This window comes from Xiphias gladius, chromosome 1, assembly GCF_016859285.1.
Source record: "Xiphias gladius isolate SHS-SW01 ecotype Sanya breed wild chromosome 1, ASM1685928v1, whole genome shotgun sequence".
Lineage (NCBI taxonomy): Eukaryota > Metazoa > Chordata > Actinopteri > Istiophoriformes > Xiphiidae > Xiphias > Xiphias gladius.
In genome coordinates this window covers 22,473,789-22,500,378 of record NC_053400.1, presented here as the reverse complement: position 1 = coordinate 22,500,378, position 26,590 = coordinate 22,473,789, and the positions used below count along the sequence as shown (strand labels likewise).

The 26,590-nt window shown below is 41.8% G+C and overlaps 1 protein-coding gene across 9 annotated transcripts in view; it reads left to right on the top strand.

Moving 5' to 3' along the window:
* The window catches only part of acsf3 (acyl-CoA synthetase family member 3), a 36,677-nt gene extending 10,537 nt beyond the window's left edge, over window positions 1–26,140 (top strand). For 6 of the 9 annotated variants that reach the window (XM_040137007.1, XM_040136962.1, XM_040136982.1 and 3 more), the window contains 7 exons: window positions 1,351–1,505; window positions 2,417–2,562; window positions 8,285–8,382; window positions 8,780–8,906; window positions 21,345–21,479; window positions 22,002–22,113; window positions 24,677–26,140. In XM_040137007.1, coding sequence (XP_039992941.1) covers window positions 1,351–1,505; window positions 2,417–2,562; window positions 8,285–8,382; window positions 8,780–8,906; window positions 21,345–21,479; window positions 22,002–22,113; window positions 24,677–24,791 — 888 coding nt within the window. In that variant the 3' untranslated portion in view covers window positions 24,792–26,140. Of the gene's footprint in view, window positions 1–1,350; window positions 1,506–2,416; window positions 2,563–8,284; window positions 8,383–8,779; window positions 8,907–16,765; window positions 16,846–17,776; window positions 18,006–21,344; window positions 21,480–22,001; window positions 22,114–24,676 lie in introns of those variants that run through there. The other 3 variants (XR_005708219.1, XM_040137031.1, XM_040137017.1) reach the window with 3 other exon arrangements.
* Window positions 26,141–26,590: the final 450 nt, after the last annotated feature.

Genomic DNA, 26,590 nt, shown 5'->3' with positions numbered 1-26,590 from the left:
CGTGCGTGCGTGCGTGCGTGCGTGCGTGCGTGCGTGCGTGCGTGCGTGCGTGCGTGCGTGCGTGCGTGCGTGCGTGCGTGCGTGCGTGCGTGCGTGCGTGCGTGCGTGCGTGCGTGCGTGCGTGCGTGCGTGCGTGCGTGCGTGCGTGCGTGCGTGCGTGCGTGCGTGCGTGCGTGCGTGCGTGCGTGCGTGCGTGCGTGCGTGCGTGCGTGCGTGCGTGCGTGCGTGCGTGCGTGCGTGCGTGCGTGCGTGCGTGCGTGCGTGCGTGCGTGCGTGCGTGCGTGCGTGCGTGCGTGCGTGCGTGCGTGCGTGCGTGCGTGCGTGCGTGCGTGCGTGCGTGCGTGCGTGCGTGCGTGCGTGCGTGCGTGCGTGCGTGCGTGCGTGCGTGCGTGCGTGCGTGCGTGCGTGCGTGCGTGCGTGCGTGCGTGCGTGCGTGCGTGCGTGCGTGCGTGCGTGCGTGCGTGCGTGCGTGCGTGCGTGCGTGCGTGCGTGCGTGCGTGCGTGCGTGCGTGCGTGCGTGCGTGCGTGCGTGCGTGCGTGCGTGCGTGCGTGCGTGCGTGCGTGCGTGCGTGCGTGCGTGCGTGCGTGCGTGCGTGCGTGCGTGCGTGCGTGCGTGCGTGCGTGCGTGCGTGCGTGCGTGCGTGCGTGCGTGCGTGCGTGCGTGCGTGCGTGCGTGCGTGCGTGCGTGCGTGCGTGCGTGCGTGCGTGCGTGCGTGCGTGCGTGCGTGCGTGCGTGCGTGCGTGCGTGCGTGCGTGCGTGCGTGCGTGCGTGCGTGCGTGCGTGCGTGCGTGCGTGCGTGCGTGCGTGCGTGCGTGCGTGCGTGCGTGCGTGCGTGCGTGCGTGCGTGCGTGCGTGCGTGCGTGCGTGCGTGCGTGCGTGCGTGCGTGCGTGCGTGCGTGCGTGCGTGCGTGCGTGCGTGCGTGCGTGCGTGCGTGCGTGCGTGCGTGCGTGCGTGCGTGCGTGCGTGCGTGCGTGCGTGCGTGCGTGCGTGCGTGCGTGCGTGCGTGCGTGCGTGCGTGCGTGCGTGCGTGCGTGCGTGCGTGCGTGCGTGCGTGCGTGCGTGCGTGCGTGCGTGCGTGCGTGCGTGCGTGCGTGCGTGCGTGCGTGCGTGCGTGCGTGCGTGCGTGCGTGCTTTACTGTGCCATTTACATCAAAGAAAAGAAAAAAAAAGTCACTTTTTCCTATCACATGCAGTAATGTAATGAATCTGGATGTAATAATTTAGTTTGCTTGGACCCATCCATTAGATATACTGCTTTCCTTTATGCCTTTCCTTATCTCTGTTCTCCCTCTTCCCTCCTCAGTTGTATGTTGTGCTTATCGCTTTCTCTCTCTCTCCTGCATCCCAGGTATGGGAGATGCTGTTGAGCTCCAAGGCTCCCGTGGTTAATGTGTTCATGGCCGTGCCAACTATCTACTCTAAGCTGATCCAGCACTATGATCAGCACTTCACACAGCCTCATGTTAAGGACTTTGTCAAAGCGGTGTGCAAAGAAAGGATCAGGTACGGGCTGTGGGATCAATGGCAAACAGCTTACTCATGTGTGGATGTATTTATGGATATATGTACTGTATGCGTATGGATATACAGACTGGTGAAAAATTAAGGGAACATTCTGTAAGAAACACATGGGGAACCATAACAAAGTTGCCTCCTTACAGGGCACGAAGTGTCGCTGAAGGATTTAATGAATATGAATATCATGTGAATCATACTCTATGGCCCTTTGCAGTCACCAGCTCTAAACCTGACTGAACACCTATGGGAGATTTTGGACCAAAGTGTCAGATAGTGCTCTCTGCCACCATCATCAAAACACTTAATAACGGAATGTCTTTCTAAAAAATGGTGATCATCCCTCCAGCAGAGTTTCTGAGACTAATAGCATCTATGTCATGGAGGAAAGAAGCTCGTTTCCAAACTTGTATTTGCACTTCATGCATACATCTCAGTATTTTATTGCCCCTTGATATTTTATGGCCTAATCTGCCCTTTTTCATGCATAACGTAATAACACATTACATTGTGTTATTAGTTTTACTCAACATTTTTTACATTGTTAGATGTTATTTTGTGGTGTCTGTGTTTTTCTAATTTGGTGGCTGTGTGGTACCAATATTTTCTACTACTTCATGGTTTTTCATGCAATTTTTCCACCTGTAGCACTGATCCCCAGAAATCACACACATCACATGTGAAAGTCTGACAATGCAAATAATAATGTGCACTACGGATGTACGAAAATGGTCTTCCTAATTAATAATAATCTGAAACATGGTTGGACCCTTTGTCAAATTTTCACAGGTATTTCATGAACTTTCGAGGCCACAAAGTTTCACAAAGTTTTTTATGGCGTAGTATAACCTAGAAATGTGTTATGAGTGTTTCCCTCATGTCTGGACCTCTCTCTCCAGGTTAATGGTTTCGGGCTCGGCTGCTCTCCCTCTTCCCACTCTGCAGCGCTGGGAGGAGATTACAGGACACACACTGCTGGAGCGCTACGGCATGACCGAGATCGGCATGGCACTGTCCAACCCTCTCAAGGGCCTGCGCATCCCAGGTACAACCCCCCAACACACACACACACACACACACACACACACACACACACACACACACACACACACACACTTTTACACAGTAGTAAAAAACACATACTACATAGGGGCAAATAAGTAAAAGTAAGTTAAAACCTCATATTCAAACCAGCTGTGTTTCAAAGAAATTTAATTCTAACTCCGTCACTCTGGATAATAACAATAATGTCATGCGACCTCAGGTGTTAAAACGCTAACAGCACTAACACAGCTGAAAATTCAGGTCCTGGTCTTCTTCCAAGCAAACTGTGTTGAGGTTACAAGCCAACTATTGGATCTACGGCAGGAAATCAAGCCAGAACAAAATGTTTATAAAGACAGGTTTGACATCTGATAATCAGCAGTTGCTCAAGCTTGAAAACCCCGTCATGACGAAACAAACCAAGAGCAGCATTTCGTAATGTGCTCCTGACTGGTATGAACACCATCACTCTTAGCCACGTTACCAAACCTGAGTCTAAAAACAGGCTGTGTGTGTGTGTCTGTCTTTTTTCGGCAAATGCTGGGACAAGGCTTTCAAATTATAAAAATGCAGCAACATCATTCAGCTGTTTTAGGTGTTGTGCTCTCCAGCGACATTGTCATTACTATTTCAGTCAAGTTGAACATAGTTTTACTGGCACTGAAAGTTGGGATTGTTTGGCAGTCACTCCTTCTGGTGGATTCACTTTAAAAATGCTAGTCTAAAATGTGTTATCAACAAACTTGCAATCAGTGATTTCTTGCACTATAATCACATTTAAAAATATTTTTATAATCTGTGTCCAAGAAATATGGACAAAGAGTATGGTTTTAGGCAGAGCTTGAGGCTTTCATGGAGATGAATTAAAGTGAAAATGGCTTCATGAAGCAGAGGATTGGGGCTTTTGCTTTCCATTCTATTCCAAGAAGTTTATTATGGAGCAGCTGATAATAGCACATCCCATTAAGTGTGGTTTTGCTGATTTGTTGGTGAAATCTATTTGGCATCTCTTAAAATGGAGTCAAGTTTGATTAAAAGCTTCAAGTCATCATTGTTTATACATAATTCACACTGCTACTTAATATTTCAATATGTAGCATCTTCTAAGATGTCGTGGACATATTTCTTGACAGAAAGTTTACAAAAGTGCTTAAAAAGTGCAATCTTTTACTTGCACTGCGGCTATTATTGGCCAGGTTTACAGATAAAATGCCACTGCTGTAATGACAGGGTGTTTAATTGAGCCAACTTTCCAGGATTATTCTGCACTTTTCACCAGAGGAACTAAACTGTCGGTCTGACCACACTTAGCAACATTCCGGTTCTTTATCACTGTCTCTCAAATATCTCTGATATTGTTCTACCTCCCTCACCAGTTTGATTCAGTGCTTGTTTTGATCGTAGGCAATTTTCTCTGGTGTGATGTCAGGTAAAACCCCATGATCCCAACTACACCTCCCTCACACATGCAGAAACAAAGGCAGGGTCTGGAAATGAGGTCAGTCTAGTGGTGGTTGCTTTCCTCTCTCGTCTTTTCCTGTCCTCCCCCACTTCTTCTCTCTCCCCACCTTCTCCTTCCCTTCCTGTTCCCCAGCCAACTCTTCCTCTTACAGTCAAAGTTAATTAGCTTGCAAGTGGATTGGGTAATCCTCAGTCTGCTGTTTTGTTGGAGCATTGTTTTGTTTGTTTGTCAGGTAATGTTTGGCATAAACTGAACAGGCTGTGTTTGATTCCTCTCAGGTGATTATTAAGAATGGCTTCAAGAGGTCTGTGGTTCTATTGATGTTTCCACTGCAGCACAGAGACTTGTGGAAGATGTGTATATCTTAGTGTGCGTGTGTGTGTGTGTGTGTGTGTGTGTGTGTGTGTGTGTGTGTGTGTGTGTGAGTGTGAGTGTATGCAGGCATGAGCTTGTGGCTGTTTGAGTCAGTGTGTTTCTGTCTTGCCTTTAAGTAGGTTAAAATGGATCAATAACAACCGCAGGAAACACTCTCAGAAGAGTAGTGGAGTGGAGTCACCCTCTCTCTCCCTCTCTTACACACACTCACTTTCTTTTTTTATCTGTCTTCCGCCAACTAAGTAGCAGACAACTCAGCTTTTAATACACCTTATTGTAGATTTGGAAATTTTATTAATGATTTTCTACTGTAATGACGGCATCTAACTGGCCTGATTTTGTTGTGTAGCTTACAGTTTTGGAGCATTCAAGATTAACAGCAGTGTGGCTTTCTAGGTCATATTTCTCTTGTTGAGATATAAATATGTGAGATTACTTCAGCCTAGTTCTTTCCACCTCATCTTTATCTCACTCTCCTTTCATCATTTTGATTATTTTTCTTCCTACTTTTCATCCTCTTTTTTTGACAGAGACCGTGTCACAGCTTCCTGCCCTAAGTTTGTCTTCCTCCAGATGTCATCCTTCCAAAGCCAGATGTCATTTGCAGCTCAAAATTATGTAGTCTTTCATTAACTTATTGGAAGAATAACTGTAGAGTAATCCTTTCTGGACCTTTGTCATTCTTGCTCCACTCCAAACAGACCTTGTACCATCCAGCATGTTGCTTTTATAACCTGCCTGCACTCCTCAAAATTGAGTCTTGTTGAATCATTGAGACCAGAATGCTACAAGTCTCCAAAATTTCTCAAGCTCCTGATGCAAGTGAAAAATGATGATAGAACAGGACGTAGAGGGGAACAGAGATTCCCTGAGTTTAACCATAAATGGACATTGTCATAGAGGGAGGGGAGTCTGTTTTTGTCAGATGGCGGTTTTTTTGCTGGACTTGGTGAAGAACGCAAGAAAGATTACTCGGTCTGCACCTCTTCACCCCGATCAAAGGAAAAGAGGATGAGACGCTGAGAGATTTACCTTTCTTTTTTTGGGTTTTCTAATCTCTTATTTACCAGGTTTGTTCTAAAGGACAGTTTATCTTATTTAGACCCTGGATATTATTTCATTACCATCACTAATGACATAATACTCACCATGTTAATTACTAAGATCTGGGAATGTGTAAAAGTAAAATGGAACTGTGATTCCAGTGTGCAGGCACTCTTGCTATTGCAACATTGCTAAAAATGATTATTACCCAAACTGGGTATTTACTGTATTAACAATTTTTCAGGTGCACCTACTTGAAGTTTTACCTCCAAATAGAGTGGTTTAGATGATCTGTCTGAACTGCTTGTTTACAAACTGTCTCAACAGATCTAAAAAATTATAGGTAATAAGTAAAGAAAATAAACCAGAATTATCTTTTGAATAAATATGAGTCTGAAGTATCTTACTGTACATCCTGCTTAATCTTTGACATTAATTGGTACAATCCTGACAATAAAATAAAAATATGTTTATAGTTTTTTTGAACTGCCACACTCAAAGGCAAAGTCATAGAGAGAGGAGAGATACAATATCATTTAAATATGGTTTTAACAGCCATATTTTCAGAAGGTCTCTCCTAGAATGCATTCATAGTGTTGCACTCTATTGTATACATGGAAAGTGTCAGAAATAGTTGTGTAACAAATGTCAAAAGTCTTCTCGAGAAAGAAGTTCAGTGACTCCTTTCTCACCTCTTCACAGCTGGCCAATCACAGTGTGAAAGTTATAGAAATGGTTGGACACAGACAAACAGTTCTGATAAAGCATACTGGCAGCTTAACCCACTGAAGTGTCCTTTAGCAGGACACTGAATGTCTTCCAGCTGTAGCTGATCCTGATCCACTCTATCCCCCATATTATGACTCTAATGAAAATAAGATACCGGAAACACATTGTGCTTTAGGTCTCAATTAACCTTGTTCACACTGCTCTCAACAGTTCAAGATATCATTATAACTTGGCAAGATTCAGCTTGTCCAACCTTCTGACTCAAGCTCTTTTGTTATTCTACCTGTCCACTGAGTAGCAGTGTAACAGTCTACATACTTTTGTGGTCAGTTGGTTTTCCCTGTTCGACTGAGTGCAAATGATGGAGGGCATGTGATAGACATTGCCAATCAGGACTCTGGTGGATTAGATCAATATGATGAGAGAGAATAACTCTTTAATTGGGACCTGACCTGCTCTACATTGGGAGAGCATTGGTCTGTGAAATTGCATAATAGCCTTACAGCACGCACACATGCACACACACACACACACACACACACACACACACACACACACACACACACACAGAAAAGCCCACTGAGACCTTCTCTGTGTACCACCTTTGCACTTTTTGCTATAATTGCTAATTCAGGAGGCCACACTTCCATAAACACAAAGTTGGAGACTGAATGTGTATGTCAGTACATGCTGGGAATTTTCAATTTGTAGCACATTTTTTTTCACATTTCTTATTAATAGTTTCACCTAAATATTAGTGCAGCTAACAGTACAGCTCACAATAAAAAGCCTTGTCAAGCACTCAGCAGTAATTAGGAGTAAATGACTGAATTCTGCTGTACAGTCAGTAGTTTTCTTTTTTTTTTTTTTGATTCAGCGTAAAATGGGTGTAAAAGTAGAGACTGTTCAGTTCAGTTCAGTTGAGAAGAGATATACAGTAGATTACAATGCCCTGCAGTGTATTCTGAGCCTGGTATCGTTTTTTGGCTGAACCGCAACAGCGGGGCCAGCCCCAAATGCGAATGTCCGTGACTGACTGACTGATAAAGTTACACCATTGGTCAACAGCCAAGTGTTGGAGTTTCCCCACTGGTCGTTGCTCTTAAAATGAATTGGAACAAACAGTTTCTATTACGTCATCAGGGGTGCGTTTACAGGCAGTGTTGCCAATGAAATCCCTTTGTCGCTAGATTTACCCACTTTTCAGAGCCTTTTAGCGAGATTTCTTCACAAAAGCACATAGGGACAAATCTAGCAACTTTCAGGACAAGCCTTAAAGAGTTGCCAGTACTGCCCCATGAGTGTGAGGTCAGGCTTTCCCTCCTCAGGCATACATTTTCTCTCTGAGTGATCATTTTACAATTAAATATAGCTGAAACCACAGCCAGCTGTTTTCGTTATCTATTGTGTATGGTGATTTTGTCAGACGATGTCGCGGTTATAAAATCAGGATTTTAGCAGCTTGGAAATGGCTTGGAAGTGACTGCTGGTCAACATGATGTCTTAATGGGCCATGTTTCAGTCAATATTTCTTACTTGTTCCATTGTCTGACAAAAGGAAACAGCATAAAATGTAAATGAGAACAGCTTTATTTGGAATTCAGCTGTATTCAATTACTGTATATGTGAGCAAAGAGAGTAAGAGAGAAGCAAACAGATATAGGGCGGTATACTAGATTTTGACCTAGTCTTGTTAAGACTCAAGACAAATGTCCAAAAATAGTTCTCTTATTTGGAGTTTACTTGATGTTGTTGGAAACAGCTGCATCAGGCGTTTCCCCAGAAATCCCCATTACTGTCAAAGTAAGCTGACTTGTGGTGACTGAGACGAATGGCTTTTGGTTTACAATGTTTTTCAAGCACAGCAAACCATTTAGTGACCAGTTATGCCCTGCAGACGGAGGTTAATGCCATCTTGGAAGATATCACTCCCACTCTTGTAGAAATCCTGCACTAAAGGCTGATGATGATCACTCCATTGGTTATTACCCATATAAGTGTTCAATTTACCTCTTTTAAATGTACAAAAATCATCCCATCTTGCTCTCAGTAGACTATCTTCCCTTTGTACTCATGTGTTTTTTGTGTGTGTTTGTGCTTGATTTGTCAACAGGGGCTGTGGGGTCACCACTTCCCGGTGTTGAAGTTCAGATTGTCATGAATAACACAAACAACACAACAATTGTGGAGGGCAATCACAGAGAGACTTGGGTAATCTGAATAAATTATAAGCCGATTTACCTATAGACAGTGGATGAAAAACAGAAATATGTCAAGATGTAAGTGTAATTGATTTTGAATTTCAAACCATGAACTCTACTGTACAAGCAAGGATACAGATAGCGACTGCATATTTTCCAGAAATAAATGTGAAATATGGGAGATTCTTATTTTTTCTGTATTTAATACATATGAAAATGTAGTATTTTGTCTTCATATCTGGATGAAGATTAGATCCAGTTTAGCATCTTTTGTTTTGCTTTTGTTGGTTAGTATATCAGCCAGCAACTAAATGGTCATTTAAGTGTTATTCTGGCTAAATTAAAATCTTTTAAACTGTCTACTCCATCTATCTTGTTCTCTTCCTTTCTCTATGGATATGCCACAGGTACGTCCAGGTCTGGAGGGGAAAGAGGGCGAGCTCCTGGTTCGAGGTCCGTCTGTCTTTAAGGAGTACTGGAACAAACCTCAGGAGACCAAAGAGTCTTTCACTGATGGTGGCTGGTTCAAAACAGGTACCATACCCTCCTCTCCTCCTCCCTTTTCACCTCATTCACACATCAGCACTATACATGCACACACGCATTCACACACATTCCCTTGGAGGAAGTAAATTCTGCCACTAATTGTATCTACACGAGCAGTGCTCATTTTTTCATCTTTGCTACAGACTGCACTTTGAGGGCTTGATTTTAGACACTTAAAAACTGGGAGTCCAGTCAAAGAAGCACACACGTGCACTAACAAATTGAGTGTATGTGTAATGTATGTGTGGACACATATATTACACATACACTAGCACTCACAAATTGTGTGTGTGTGCGCGCGTGTGCGTGTGTGTGTGTGTGTGTGTGTGTGTGTGTGTGTGTGTGTGTGTGTTTGTGAGTCTTTAAATGGACTATGTGTGTTTTTAGCGCTACAGGGCATTTTTCCTCCTAAGTGGTTATGACTGCTCTGGGTCTTGAGGAACCAAGTATTGCTCTCTCGCTCTTCCTCTCCCTCTCTCCCTGTCTTTAGTGTGTGTGTGTGTGTGTTAGCACAGAGGGAGGCTGTCATCAGAGGCTTTCACCCCCTGCAGCCTAGCACTTCTCTCTCTACCCCCCAAAGGAGCCCTGCAAAGCCACCGGTAGACAGGTGTTGGGTTGGCATGGGGGAGGCTGATGGGTGCACAAGGGAGGGCAAAAGCAATTGGAGCTTTGAATTGTTATGTAGACGACAGAAAATAAGAGCCAGAAGCGAAAGAGTGAGGAAAAGGCTGAAAATATTGAGCTTGGATATGTGGTAGTGGAAGGGTTAGAAAGAGTCAGCTACAAAGGGTGGCATGTAAGGCCCCAGAGAAAGTGGGGGTGGACAAGGTAAGGATGGGGAGTTGATAGTGGTGGTGGAGGGGGAGAAAAGAAAGGAGGGTAGGAGGGTGAAAAGCAGAAAGGAAGGAGCAAGTGATGGAGAGCGAGGCAGGGCAAGGCAGTGGGAGAGCAGGGTAGAGTATGTTTAATTGGCTTTGCAGGCTGGAAGGACGGAGATCCAGAGCACAGCACGCTGCTGTCACACTCCATTACAGCCACTGGCCACATAATGAGAGCGCGTGCAATCAGCTCCCCACAGACCAGTCCCTCAAGCCACATACGTAAACATACACAGACACGCACGCACGCGCGCACACACACACACACACACACACACACACACACACACACACACAGTGTGAACTACTCTGTAGGAAGATATCAGACACGTTCCTTGCCCATCTACCTGCTTATATTCCCTGATGCCAAGTGAAACACACAAATACACTCAGTTTTCAGTTTATTAGGAACACCTAGCTAAAACTCACCTCTTTAACACAGTTTCAACAAAAAAACTGAACCCTGAAACCTTCATTAAGGTATGAATAATTGCAGGACTGTTGTATTAGACTGCATTCGTTTTAACCAGGTGTTACTAATAAACTGACAACTGAGTGTATAGAGTTGTGAAGTGAAAGGTGATTTTTGGCGTCTAAGTCCTGTTTATTAATTCATTGGACAATGTTAGGTGAGAGTTAAAACACTTTCAAAGCTCAACTCTTAGTGTTGAATCTTCTATTCAAATGATGAGCAACTGAATTAATAAATATGTGATTCTTTGATTGAACAGTCAAAGGTACAAGTCCACGTACATAAAAACTGAAAGGGGAACTCCGTAGATTTTACACGTCAAAGTTTGTTTACAGGTATTGGGGATTACTTACTGCATATGTGAAAAAAAGTTGTACAAAGCTTTTTGTGGCCAGAGGGAGCTGCACAAAATCTTGTAGAGTACCTCAAGGTGTTAGAAAGAAGTGAGCTTACCAGACGTCTGTAGCATGCTCCTCATCTCTGCTTTTTGCTTATTGTCAAGTTCCATTATGGTTAATGTAGGCACCAGGTTTTGAAAACTAAGAAGTATGTACGGAAAAAGAAATACAATTTCTCTTTTTCTCCTGAAACAACCCTTTTTTAACTATCCATTGTGTGTCTGACAGTGTTATAGAAATGCAATGCTAAATTGATGGAGTACACTTTTATGAAGTCAGTTACAAGTCTCACGAATCATTTTGGTAGGAGACACTTAGTTACTCAGCTTAAAAATCTGTCAAGTGCTAAGGCTGAGCAGAACCTGAAGATTTTGCTTTGTAAAAAGATGTTAATATATTCAGCTTTTTAAAAGAATATTTTGACATTTTGGGAAATCTTGCCATCAGTGTGAACAAACAGCAAAGACTCCTGGATGTAACGGTTTCTGGAGGGACATAGTTAGTGCATGTAACTCCCCATAAAACCACAAGTAGTTTTTACGTTTTGGTTTGTGTATGAGTTAAACAAAGAAGATAAAACATGTTAATTAGTGAGCTATAATTGTGCTGCTAGGTGTATTTTTGAGCTTTGGAAAGAGCCTTTATATCAGTTTACTTTTATGTTCTGCTCCCATTTACGACGAGAAGCCGTTTGTTACTGCTCTGACTGGCTTCTTGTCCATAGCAGTGGTGGCTGAGGCGTTTAGAGTTATTTACCATACAGTACAAAAGTGACAGAAGAATCCTTTCAAATGCGAATTAACAGTGAAGAAAAAATACTTTTGGCGCCACCAGCTAATCCCAATTCACAACTCTATGCACACAATGAGACACATCTATTTATAGATAGGCAAATGCTTATGTGGACAGTAAACTCTGACACAAGTTACTCTTGTCTACGCTGACAAGCCTATGTCCACACAAACCCTCTCAGTGGGCATATCTGGGGGGGAGAGTGTTAGATGGAGACTGGTTTCTTGCACTTAACCCTCTGCTTAGCTTACCTACCTCCCCTCTCACACCCTTACCCTTTTTACCCTCACACCTGCTCCCCTTTCTACACTCCACCTTTTTCTCTAACACTGTCTCATCCTCACACTCCATCTCTGACTTGCTAACCCTTGCCTGGTGTCTTGTCACCTTCTCAAAGAGCTTTTTGTGTGTCAGTTTTTTTACTTCCTCTAGGATTTGACTTTCAGGTCAGGGAGGGACAATGAAAGGTGTTCAGCACAAGACTGCTTTTCAGGGATCTGACTAAGATGTACTTCTATAATAGACTAGGGCTGCCAAAGTGATGGGAGTTAACTTTTTCAACAAATTGTAAATGTTTAAATTAAAGACAGTCAGGCCTCCACAACCTCTCACACATCAATTAAGTTGACCACAGTGAAGTGTTCAAGGGACTTCCCTGCCCTGAATTGTACCTCCTATGCAGAATTTGTACGCAGCCTGGGAGACCACAACTCAGGGCAAGAAAGTTCACTTACCATTTATCAAACTAGCTTCTGACTTGAATGCAGTGCCAACATTTCAGCTGAGACATGGAGAATGAGGAAACAAGATACCCCTGTAGGTTTAAAGTTATTTGATGGCTCTTTAAACATACTGTATCTAAGATCTACTCTATGCAAAGCTATGGTACAACCGAAGTATGGTACAGATGTTACAGGTACATTGCTTCTAGGTTAAATATATTTCATTACAAAGATTGTTTTTTTAAATGAAGTTCTAAATTGTTTAAGAATTTTTTTAAAAAGTTCAATCAACAGTGGTTGGATGCCATGAATGGTTCCATGCGTTATTTTTTGACCCATAGCACAAAATAACCATAATATATCTGTGGGGTTTAACAAGGTTGTTGATCAATACAAATGCCTCAGAAAATTACACACAACACTGTGGTTTGTCACTTACTAAATTTGTGGCTTTGAAATTTTGTTTGCTGGTCCATACTGTAGATGGAAGAATGAAATAAATAGGGATTCCATTTTACTATTTGTGTTGGATATATACCCAGAAAGTTTAGGTTTAGCATTGCAATTGTGAAAATGTAAGCTATGTCTAGTGACATATGTCAGTTGAGATATGTCACTAGAAGTCAAAATGCAAAGGTTAAGATATCATTCTCTGTCATTTGTAATTATGCTCGGCACAACTTTACTGATACCTTCAATTTTGAACTTACTTTCTGCAGCATATTCTATTTGAGCTTCAATATACATTAGTTCCGTGCTGCAATCTTTCAGACCTTTAATGAATCTTCATTCTTCAGTGAGATAATAGTCAAGTTTCCATTCAAATTTAGCCCAAATTTTAACTGAATTTCCACAAAATTGGCAAAGAAAATTCAAAGTAAAGTGCTTTTACATCCACTGCTATTATGTGAATATTAGGAGTTGGTTGCATCGATATAAACAGTTAGTAGCGCTAATTCACCTGTCAGGTCGAGAAAACCATTGCAGAAAAAGAGGGTGTATCAAGATGGCGTGATTAAAAGAGTCCCAGTCAAACCTCAAAAAAATAAAAACGATGTGAAAAACACAATGGAAATATGACATTTAGTTTGTCTCATGTATTAATCTGAGGAAGGTAACTGCCGGATGCTGTTGTCTGCCACAATTCTTCGTCTCCTCAGTGGAACTAAACCTGACTAAAAGTGACAAAACGTCACATGCTTCATGTATGTCCCGATTTATTCACTGAGTATGTTTCTATTTCATCTGTTATTCACTTTCTCTTTTTATCAATACGTAAACCTTTCCACCTCAGCCAAGAGTAAAGCGATATTTAGTTTTTTTTGTTTGAAACTTCCACCGTTTCCGCTGAAGTTTCTTTTAATTCACAAATTAAAAATGTGCACAAAAACATGTGGATGAAAATGCCCTTACTGTTGCAGAAAGTCAAATTCCTCTCTGTTGTCCAAAGCTAGATTAAATGAAGCACTTCCGGCTACTACAGTACATTCATAACCTACGTGCTGCTTTTTTTTAACAGCAGCCTGCAGAACTGCATTGAGCTGAAATTAAAAAAAAAAAAAAAAAAAAAAAAACTGGTTTAAAATCCATTGCACTTGAAAAAATGTCTAAAAATCATTCGGATTGCCCTGTGTGGCTGACACAGAATGGAAGATGAAGTGTGAGAAGAAAATAAAGCTAATAAGGGAGACTGACAGGCCAATAGGAAAAGGAGGCAAAGGAGAGACAACCAGAGAAAAGTGGAGTGTAAGAAATAGAGAAGGAGTGTGAGAGTTTAGATCAATAAGTTTTCAGCTAGCCAGAGGTGTCTTCTCCAGTGCAAGTGGGTGCTGCGCACCATGACTGGCAGCTCTATAGGGAAGCTGTCACTTACCACTCATCTTCACAACCATCTCAGAGCGCGTTGGTCCCCTCTTGCCTTTTGATTGGATGTACACATGCGAATACAACAAGTCAGGGCCGTCAGTGGACAAAGCATGAGTGTTAAAAAGCATTTGTTTGAGAGTGTGTGTGTGCGTGTGTTTGTCTGTGTTTGTGTTTGTCTGTGTTTGTGTTTGTCTGTGTTTGTCTGTATTTGTCTGTGTTTTTCTGTGTCTGCATGCGTGTGACTTAAAAAGATGTAACCCCAGCTGTAAAGGTGAGCTTCAGGTCTGCGGGGTAAATTATTCACAGACAGACAGACAGACAGACAGAAGTGTGGAACATATCCTGCAGAGCCATCACTAGTCATTTGTGCATGGCTGTTTCGCTTCAAGCTGTGTTCTCCTCTTCCCTGCCTCCCTTGCTCTCTATGTTCCCAATGTCATATTTCACCCCAAGTAACATTGTGTCCGCCTAACTCCAATGTCAGAGCTCCCTGTGGGTTTCACCAACACCCCACCCTCCCAGCACTTTGTTCAAACCAGCCATCCCTGTAACATTTACAACAAAGGTGTCAACACATGGTGGTCCTGGTTTTATTAACACACGTTGAGGACAGATCTGGTAAAACACTGCTTCATGTGAGCTACTAAACTCCAGGAGTTTTTAGCAAACTGTTGAAGCAGCTGCCACTTAGTTCTCTGTCTATTTCCCTGCAGAAAACTATTTTAAAAAGACTGTTTACCCTTCTTTGTTTGCTTTGTTTAACAAATATACAAGAGGTATTGGGATTTCAAAAATACCAAAAGTAAAACAAATCTTTTTTGAGTTTTAAAATCTAGTTTGCCCAGCATTCAGGCTTCACAATCGATGGCTATTTTCTGGAGTTGATGTGTCTTGGCTGACTATCAGATTTGCGTGATTCAGTTCAGGGTAGGGTCATGTAAACAGCGGTTAAGTCGTTTTTTCTTGATGAACATGACAGATCTGAGACAGACATCAATCCTCAAGTTCAGCTTGTTATCTGCTGGTGGAGAGGCAACCCAGCAAGGAATATAATCAGTAACATTAACATAAAGCCATTCACGCTCCTTTAATTGCATTATATTAAACAAATTAGATCACTCATCCAAGTGCAAAGTGCTTTCTTGTATGATATTAATTACTAAAAAAGGAGCAGTGACAAAAGTTAAGGATGATAAATAATGTCAGAGCTGAGATTTCACTGCTTGGCTGTCTGTTATTTATCCTCATTAACTCTTTCATCTAGGCAGCGGGTATTTAATGTGGAGCATTAATATTCATATATGCTAAGTGTTTACAGTCACTCCGAGAAGAGGCATGACTCACATTTAGACCTCTGTCATCTTTGTCATCTTTGTTCAGATAAGGCTCTCCTCTCCACAGTGATGGAGGGCACTCGGCTTTAGTGTGAGAGTTTAGGTTGTGCTGAATGTGATGAAAAACTGTGCCTCCACTTGAGGTAAAATCTCCTCATCAGGCTCACTTTAAACACTTCAGTGATGCTAGTACAGAGGCATGCATAAACACAACATGACTGTCAAATACTACCTCTAAAATGTCAACTTTACCGAAGGAAAACACTTTTGAGTTTTGGTTGAAGATGGCAATTCTTGAAACTACTGTATTTAGGGGGTTTTAAGAAGTTTGTATCTCCATGCCTATGTGTCTGCAGGGATCGTATACAGAGGACTACACTGTAGTTGAGTGCACTTTTTCAGAAATTAAAATACTGTTATCGCTTACAGAACTTATACATGCTCCACAAGAACTTTGACTGGTCAGGTCAAAGCACTTCTGTGTCTCTGGATGAGTGGTGATTGACAAAGGCTAAGACGGCATATGAAATAGCAGGTCAAAGAAAGGTTTGCTACTGATTTCCAAATTTCACCTTGGTGTCTCTGAATTTATGGTTTGGAATCGCCTTAAACAATAGATGTATAAATTACTCGCTATGCTTAAGGCTATGTTGTTGGGCAGATTTGTTTGCTGTGTCTCTTTTTAGAACCTTGGCTGGGTTGGGAATTGTTGACCATTAAAACATTGTACGTGACATTACGTTGACTTCCACTGTGTCTAGCGTAGCTATGGCAACACAGAAGTGTGCTTCAGCCTTTAAAGATCCGGCTTTTTTCAGTCAGTAAAGAAGTTTGTCAACCTTCAAATGCTGTGAAGTAAACAAAAGTTAATGAGGATTTCACATAACAGTATATGAGACAAGTTGGAACTTCATTCATCCCCAAAAAGATTTGTGCAAAAGATGTTCAGTATAATGAAAGGACAATTGTGCTTTGTTCAGTTTTGAAGAAATTAAAATTGCTTAAACTTTCATTTTCCTGTACCTTAAGACCAAGCAGTTTCGATCTTTTTGATGCTCAAGTAACATTTATTGATTTATACCGATTTATTATTTCACTTTTTAATAAAAATGGGAATCATAGACATGTTGGTTTGAGCCAAACACCCGCTGGGAAGCAAGTGTGCTGATATGCGTTAGTGTATTTTTATAATGTATTAGCCCATATTATTAAAGACTAGAGTGACTGGAACTGGATTTTTAGGCACACCCTACGCATGAATTAAAGTGTTTTTCTTACTTTTTCAAACTGTTGCAGTCTGAGTTTGAGTGTGAAGTGAGTGAAAGCCAAATTGAGATAATAAAGTGAACATGGACATGTTTTCATTTTTATCACTCGCTTTACAGGAAGCTACTGTTCATGCCAGCCACATCTCCAGGGTTGATTGGGGTGTGCACACAAAAACAAGCACGATACTTAAATCAAGGTCAGACTCAAATCAAATTCAATTACAAACACTCATGTAACACTTACTTCTATCCATTTCAGTAACGGCAGAAATCTGTTATGAGGCTGGAAGGTCCTGACAAGCAAATAGATGACTTCTGTCACGTCTACAAAAACAGTTTTTGTGCATTTTTAGTTTCATCTCTCCTTCCCCCAACACCTCTAGCAGCGACGCTAGTGGCAGCAGACTGAAGTGTTTTTTTGGTGTTGGCCTTTGTCATATGTCACGCTCTGCCCTTTTCTTTCACGCCCTTTTGGTCTAAGAAAAGCAACATGTCCAGACTCTGTCTGTGCTTGTGTGCCTGTGTAATTTTGAATAGTTGTGTGGATCAAGGTCTCCACACTTACATTTCTGCCAAGGCAGACATTTATGACAGCAATTACAGATTTTGGAAAAGCATTGCAAACACCCCATAGCCACATTTAAATCTTGTCAAATCATAGTTCACATTTTCTGAGGTAATATAAATGGTGCCATCGCTGTGGAGCCCCGTGTGCTGCCTCCCTGCCAGCTCTGAGTGTTTGCTGAGTGGGTACTCGGGGAGAGAGGCAAACAGTTTGTTTGATGGTTTAGGAGCCAAAAGCCTGGTGCAGCCAGAACGATCTTACCTGACTTGTCTGGGCTAAATTTAAGCTCCAACCTCAGTATGCCACATGGCGTCCTTGCATGATCAAAACTGTGTTAAATATATTGGACTACATTAGCATGTTTTTTGTGCTCAGCAATGTTTAGAAATTCAGTTTACAAATTACCTTCCAGTTAATTAAAATATTATATGGCTTTTTTATGCTGTATGGAATTGACATATCTTATGATAAATAAGGCTTTTAAATTTTCTGAGTTACCTTCACAACTGGCTGTTCCCCTGACATTGTAGACAATTCATATTTCTCTTCTTTTTTTCCTCCAGTTTGTTCAATATATTATGCTAGGTTCACCACGGAAAATGTCAGGAATGCATCCAATGCAGACATTGAAAAAAACATGACAGCAGGAATGAAGACTAGAATTAATAAAATTGTGGCTGTCCAACTTCTCTGCATAATGCTGTTTTTTTCCTGTTGACAAAATGAACATTTTTGGCTTCAAATAATGTAGTGTTGAGTTTCTATAATTTCAATTACACTGTAACAGAATAAAGTTTTCTGCAGAGCCTACTAGTGTCATTTTCTTGTTTTCTGAAAGACATTAGGCAAGTTTTCTCTGCCCTCCATCGTCAGTTAAAGTCTTGATCTGTTTTTATTTCTTTTTTTTTTCACACTGTGTGCCTTCACTTTCTTTAATGCCTCAGAATGAGATGAAAGCCCAGTGCAATTAGGCTTCTTATCGTTTTAATTAAGAAAGCCATTCGGCCATATCTGCCTCCAACGCCATAACACATAATGGCAGAGAGTCTCTGATGCCTGAAGTACTGTTTGCGTGCATGTGTGTCTGTATGTGTGTACATACAGTATATGTATGTGTATGTGTACACGCCTGTGTGTGTGTGTGTGTGTGTGTGTGTGTGTGTGTGTGTGCGTGTGCGTGCGTGTGTGTGTGTGTGTGTGTGTGCGTGTGTGTGTCCTAGTAACACAGTTCCCAACAATCTCTCTCCCGCCCTTCTTTCCTCTTTTATCAGTCAGTGTTCTCCAATCACTATTCCCACTTGTGCCTCTCTCCAAACATGCTGTTCTATCCCTTGTTATTTCCTTCTCCTCAAAGAGACAAGGTCAGAGTCCTCTATAAGTACTTCAAACTCAATTCAAGTATGTTGTCTAAGTGTATCTTTCAAACCCTATGTCAAACATTGCCTCATTAATGCCGTTTCCTTACTCTATGCTTAAACATTTGCAGCCAAATGGATGCACTTTGTGATGTTTCAGCTTGTGCATCCACACACAGCACACTATCAGCTTATCAATTTGTATGTAAACTGCTGCTCTCCCCATATGTATTTGCATAAGATGAGAGAGCTACATGGCTGTAATCAAATTATTAACACTTCTTTTCTTTTACCCCTCATCCAAAAAATAGGACAAATACCCTGTTAGTGGTGTTAACACCCAACCAAGCTCCTCTTCTCCCCCATCTGGTCTCTCACACTCTCCCTCCATCCTTCCTCTCCTCCCCTGTTACCCTGGCCTATCAGTGCAGAGCAGTGGTCTGTGAAGAAATTCCCAATATCTAAATTTACACACTGTATCAATCTTGTTTAATAGACTGGAAAGCTTATAGCCGCCGTGGCAAGCCAGCAGAGAGGGCAGCGGTGATAAATTGTCGGTGTGCAAGCGACAGCCGCCTGTGATGTATAATGAAATATTTATGATTTATCCCAGCTAATAAACTGAAATGAAGTGCATGATGTATGGGAACAGATGGGCCCTCTATTGATGCTGAGGCAGAGAGGCAAGAGGGGAAAGAGGAGACGGGAAGATAGGTGGAGAGAACGAAACAGGAGATGTGATGAGAGATGCTCCAGACATAATGAGAAAAAAATTGAGGGCAAGGATGGGAGTAAAAAATAAACTAAAAATCTTAAAAAAAAAAAAAAAACAGTTGTGTGTATTTGGCTAACACTAGAAAAGGAGATGCTGAAAAAGTGGAGAAAAATGTAGGCTGGATAGAGGGATTCAGGGTTAGAAGAGAGAACAAATGAGATTAAATGATGGAGTAGAGGACAGACGGAAGATGGCAGTAAAAACAGACCAACATCAAAATATAATCCTTCTCCAATAATGATTCATTATGTTGATTCCAGGTAAGGCATGGCCAGTTGTTTTCTTTTATTATTTCCATATATCAGGTGTGGACTTTTTCCTGCTGTAGTGACTGCAGACATGCACAGTTTATCCTGGTGAAAAGGTTCTTGGCAGGGCTGTACCCAGGATTTTTAGAAAAATGCTGAAACCTCCTAGTGACAGCAAGACTCCATATCAACTCTTAGCAAGAAAGTGAATAAGCACCAAACTATTCTTTTAATGACTACCAACCAAAAACAGTATTTTTTTCACTTTATATATTCATTTAACCATTAAATTATAATTTCTGTAAATGTGATCTCCCTGCAGACTAGTATAAATGCTTCTTCAAGGTGCCAGGTATTGAATTTTGTAGGAAAATTCAAAAAATTCCTATATTTTATCTTATTGTTTGGTTAAAAAAAATAAAACAGTCCTCTAAGTCTGAAGCGGTGTACAACCAAAGTCTTGTTTCTATAATTAAATTAAATGTGCAGATTCTAGCACACACAAGTTTTCATTTTTTTGGGGACTGTTTTGTATTACTAAGTGTAAAAACTCATATTTAAGAATATTTACAGTTAGCCTTCAAACTTAAAAACTCACTGAGTATGTTTGTGTGTAAGTGTGGAACGCAAACTCCTCCTTAGATCATTAAACCTCTCGATTCCCAAAGACAGTGCAAATGTATTGTCCTCCATGTTCTCAGTGGCACCGTAACCACAGCACAGGCCTTATCCGTGACCTTTACTGACCTCTCTTTAAACCCCCTTTGTTCAACCCTCCAACCTTAACCACAACAGTGTCACACACGCAAACCCACACCCACATCCATTCCCTCTTCAGTCCCAGCTGTGGACGCACCACCTGTAATAATCCAAAAGGACACCTTCCTGTTCCCTCTTTTTCTCTCTCCACTCCTTCCCTCCTCTATCCATTTTTCTCTTCCTCTGTCTGTCTTCTCCACTCATCCATACTGACCCATTTCCTCTGCTCGTCATCCCCAGGCCCAGCTGAGCCCTTCATCCCACATACTGTACTTATCCTCCCCCACACCTGTCCCCCAGACACCTGCGTGCGTGCGTGCGTGCGTGCGTGCGTGCGTGCGTGCGTGCGTGCGTGCGTGCGTGTCTGGAGGTTGTTGGGGGAATCCTCATCCATCCTCTGCACTCTGACTTTCAATGTCTCAAACACACATGCATGCTCTATGTGTGCACACATACAAACACACACCTTATATTCAACCTTTACTTACCCCACTTTCCTTGTATCTAGTCATAAAGGTGATATGAGTGTATTTGTTGTTTTTTGTTGAGTTTAATTGATTTTCATCCAGATTGTTTTTCCCAGAAACCCAAACGTTGTTATTGTTTCTGCTGCAAGAAACCATTCATAGCCATTTACAGTAAATGAGGTTGTCTTGTGGCAAGCACAGTTCAGAATATGCTTCACGTAATAGAAAGTAATTCCATATAGTTGGAGAAAATGCTAATAAGCCACTGATTATTCGCAATAAATGCAATTTAATAACAATAAATGGTGAAATTACAAAGTGTTTGTGCTGCAAATGGTTTTATTTCCAGATTTAAAAAAAAAAAAAAACAGCAAAATAAAAACAAATAAATTCCCAGGTATTTTTTCATCAGTCCATCCATTTTCTAACGTCCTAATAAACCAAAAATAATAAGCCATAAAAATATGACTGGAATTTTTTTCTTCTCATTGATCAACCCCCCGTCCGTGTATGTCTTTGTCTTTTAGGAGACACAGCGGTCTATAAAGATGGTGTGTATTGGATCATGGGCCGCAGCAGTGTTGACATCATCAAGAGTGGTGGCTACAAGATCAGTGCACTCGAGGTGGAGCGTCACCTACTAGCTCATCCAGACATCGTAGGTAAGAGTGCTGTACAGGTTTAGTCTTTAAGTAGTGGGACAGTAATGCACTTTTCATAGTTTTGGCTCTGTTCTGCAACACATAGTATATGAAATTAAATGACTATGAGGTTAAATTGTCAAGGAATTTGAGGGCCTTCACATCAATATCAAAACAATGCTACGAAACTCGTGGATTTATACAGTGCACTATAATAAGACAATAATCTTAAACATACAAACAAGACGACTGAGGAGTTGTATTAGTTGTTTTTAGTTTCATGACTAAACAATTGGATGCTGCAGAAAGGACTGTAGTGTAATTGCTACATCTAATGTGCATTTAAACACCCTCTAATTGAAGATAAGAGTCAGTGCTTTTAACCGCAGTCATTGTTACGTTTTAAAAGCTATGTGCGTAAGTACAGAGCCAACACAGCAAAGCACGTGGCAGTGTCCCAATTCTTAAGCACTGCAGTGCAAGATGAAAGAAGAACAGGCAGCTGAAACAGTGTGTCTGCTTTGGTTGGTTTTAACTTTGCAGATGTGGCTGTCATAGGGGCCCCAGATGCCACTTGGGGTCAGAAAGTCACTGCAGTGGTGCAGTTGAAGAAGGGGCAGAGTATGATCCTGCCAGATTTGAAGACCTGGGCAAGGTACTGTGATTTTTCAGCCAGATAATATTTCCTTTGTAGTAACTACCTGTTGGTTAACTCTCCCAAAAAATTAGTGCATTGTCGTTTGTATACTAGTTTTCAGAATTATGCTAAAATCATGCCACAGTCAGTCTGACTTTTTACTGACCTTTATAGGCACGTTATCATTTTTTTTCTCTGTAGAGATTAGACTAGAGGTTTCCCAACAGGATATCCCAATCAGCAAGCTCCATTTTTTGGTTTACAGGAAGATGCTTGCAAAATCAGGGGAATAAACCTGCATCATTGAGTCTAAGGTCGACAAGCAAACAAGAGTACTGCATGAAAAAATGCAGCCCCTTCATTCATTTCTGGCAAAAAGATGCAGGGTTGCCATGCAAAAACTTTAAAACCTGACTCAACTTTTGCTACAGCACAATGCAATGTCAAGGTTTAGTGTCTAATAAGGCATAAAACCAATGGATGTACTACTCTAAACTGGCCTTCCTGGATCGCATTTTGTCTGACTTTTTGTCTTTGAAACAACAGGCCCACACCAACGCAGTCCCTTGCATGTTCTTTGTAAACACAGTGCTGTTTTTGGTCTGAATGACGAGTAAGGATGAAGTCACTAACCACTGGACCACCTGCCACCTTTAAAAGTACTTTGCAGCAGCAGGTGGACTCCATCCTGTACCACCAGTGGAGACTGTGACCTGAATAACTTACAACCAATCCATCATCGGGAATTCACAAAAAGCAAAATCTAAAAAGAGCACCATATCCCATTACTGCAGAGGAGTGCTGACCCTGTCCTATTACGGTGATGTAAGAAGACAATTTCCACAGCTTTTTGTCAGTCCTGCGGTAAACAAATGAAGGCTCCTAATGTGGACTCTGCAGTTCTCCCAACAGTCGAGCAGACATATCCCCAGTGACTGGCCCTGAAGTCCTCAGATCAATAGGAAAGGATGTGAGAGAAAGAGAGGCCAGAAATGGACTAATGAGGGGAGCTGAAGGAAAGACTGGAGATGAAAAAGAGGAAAATGTGGGGGAAGTGAACAAATGATTGTTACGGGGGGCTCCGTCTTCCGAGCTAACAGTTTATTCCCCCTCCCTTTCTAAATGTCTGTGGAGTTTATTTTGTCTATCGCAGACAGTTGCTGGTGACTTGCAGCCCCCCACTTTACAATGGCTTGATACACAAACGCCCCTCTTTCTTATTCTTTTCCCCCTCCTTTACTCTACCCTTTTTCATGAAATTTGGTTTCATTCATCTTTATACCATTTCCTTCTTCTTTTTGTCCTTTACACTAGCCTTTCTACTACTCGCCACTATCATTTATTCACATTTCTGAATTCTGTATTTGTGCATTTGGTTTGTGATATGAGTGTGTGAGTGAGCGAGTGAGCGAGCTGTGGGCTCCATATGGTGTGGGGGTGTTAGATCCTACTACTGTGGTCTTCTGGTCCAGCATGGTGGATTACTACTGCTGCCTATTACCCAGGATAACACACACATAGTCACACGCACACAAACACAAACACACACACACACACACACACACACACACACACACACACTCACACTCACACTCACACTCACACTCACACTCACATTCACACACACACACACACACCCACACACACACAATTACAGACAACACACAGTGTTTCCATCCACGGGTGCTGCCAACGGCCAGGCAGTGCCAGCACACAACCCACTGCTGAGGCCAGGGTGTAGAGGAGAGAGTGGGAGATAAAATGAGACATAAACAAGTAGATGGATGCTCACTCTTCAGTGCCCTGGCTTTAGCTGTCAGTCTGAATCTCAATCACACCCTCTGTGCGCCACACTGTTTTGAACACGCACACTCACGCACACACAAACGCAGTCCCCCGGAGAAACTGGTGACACGAGCAAGCCCCATTACAGAGATGTGTATGTATGCACAAATACTCACTCACACTTTACTCACTGAGTCAGAGACGGAGAGACGGAGACATCTGCTGAAAGTAGTGTTTGATGGCGGCAGTATGAGTCATTATGCTCACTCGCACCACAAGCATGCACACAGGAACACACTTGGACACACACACACACGCACACACAAACAAACAAACTAGGTTAGAAGATAATAAAACAGCTCTAGGCTTCAAGACTTGACGTAACAACCACGCACTCAGAACAGAAAAAATTAAACACTTTTAATTATCCCAGCCTTCTGTTTTTCCTTTTATTATTTGTTTTTTTTTTTTTTTAATTTCATCTCACAGTGATTATAATGTTTTGTACGAAGGGAATTGTCTCTGTCTGGAAGGTGAATTGGGGATATTAGGGAGGAGAGCTGCAGAGTGTATGAAGGACATTTCTTCCCTTATCTCGACTACTCTGCCACAGGGCTAGCCTTTGTTTTGCAGTTGTTTTCTGTTTTGTTTTCCTTTTTGTTGTTGCATATGTGTGCGTGTGCATGTTCCCAGCGTGTCGGTGTTATGTGTGTCCCAGTGTACGCTTGTATTAGTTTAGTCTGTGTGTTTCTGAAGTAAACAGTCATCAGTTTATTAACGCCAGTGTTTATTGCAGGGAACACATGGCGCCCTACACCATCCCCACAGGCCTGGTGCTGGTGGAGGAGATGCCAAGGAATCAGATGGGCAAGGTCAACAAGAAGGACCTCCTGCGACACTTATTCCCATGACTGAACTACTTCGATATGTATGACAACATAAAGGTTCTTGGTCACTTCCCAGCTGTTCCCATCTGGTCTTTAGATCTGACAAAACATCACAGACATGTATACAGAGGGAATACAAAATAATGGCTAAACACGTCATGGGAAATTACTTAACCTCTGAGGTAATTTAATCACAGCTACAAACATTACTACAAAGGTAGAAATATTACATTGATTGCCAATCATGCCAAGCATTCTTTATCAGTTACTGTGTGTACTGAGAGGTTTGGAAATCATCACTTTAATATGTAATTTTTTGAGGCAATATGAAACAGCGCTCCATTAAGAAGACAAAATGTGCAACGGCATTTATCAAGAAAAAGTCAAAATTATCTGTAGTGTCATCGAAATTAGTGGTTAAAATTCAAACTAACCAGCTTGGATGTGACATACATACAATATGTAAGAAGTTAAGTACTGTTGAATGGTATGCAACCTAATGTGACCCACTTTTGTAGGGTTTGCAGTTGTAACAGTGTCCCAGTTCCAAACTACAATACTCTATGATTTATAACTGGGTTTACAATATGTATTATGTTCACACTGGAAACATGACAGAAGTGAGTATACCCCAGACGGTCAGAAAGCAGAGTAAAAACAACTGATATTTGAGAGTGCTCTCAAAGCACACCAATTTCCCACAATGTAATGTTCAAAGGAAATGGAGGAGCTGCTCACAGCTACAAAAAAATGTAGATAAGGTGGTACTGAGTTAGCTCTTAGAAAACAAAAAAAGGGAAAAACGTTTTTTTTTTCATTTCATTTGACTGTGGCACTTTCGGTGCTGTTTGTGGATTTTTTTACTTTACCAACTACGAAACAGTGTGTAAATACCGTATACAATTAGTATGTAGTATAGAACTGGGACAAAACATTTGACAGTTACTTCAAAATCAATATCCTTGTTAATGAAGTATCTGCAGATCTGTGGGATACACTGTTCCATCTGCATTGATGTGATGGGAGCAGCTAGTGTAGCCTGCTTTGGCCCCTGATGAATAATTCCGCATACCCTGAGCAGGATGTTCAACTGTTCCAGTAAATATTCTTGAACACAGAGGTACCTATTGGTAAAGGGTGCTTTGAGTTCTCTTATTGGTATATTCAGATGTTTTATTGATGAAAATGGTCTGATCACAGAATATGGAATGTCAGTTTTTTTGGTAAGAGTGTTGTGACCAGAATCAAGGATCATGGTTAATTACACCCGCAGCAAACAAAAGACTATGTGTTTTTTTAGAAAAGAAGTCATTAAAATGTGATCAGTGAGAAAACATGGTTAATGTTAGTTTTGCTCTGTACGCACACTGATGCACTTGAAATGTTTATATGAAAATTTAAAAAAAAAAATTAAAATTTAAGTTAAAAAGTGTTTTGGATTTATTTTTGTTTGTTACTTTTTCATAAGCCAGAGTCTTGTTACACCTGTTTTCCCTCTACGTGTGTGTGTGTGTGTGTGTGTGTGTGTGTGTGTGTGTGTGTGTGTGTGTGTGTGTGTGTGTGTGTGTGTGTTTGTGTTTGTGTCTGTGTGTTTGTGTCGGTGTCTGTGTGTTTGTGTCTGTGTCTGTGTCTGTGTCTCTGTCTGTGTCTGTGTCTGTGCAGCTGTGGTTACACAGGTGTGATGAGAGCCTAAGGGCGGATTCTCTAGCGAGGCACAACACCACAGCTGGATGCCCTGCACTCCATCTGACTAACCCTCTCGCTCCGCCCGCTCTTCTCACCTCTCATCCTTTCTCATCTCCATTTCTCCAATATGTCGTCTC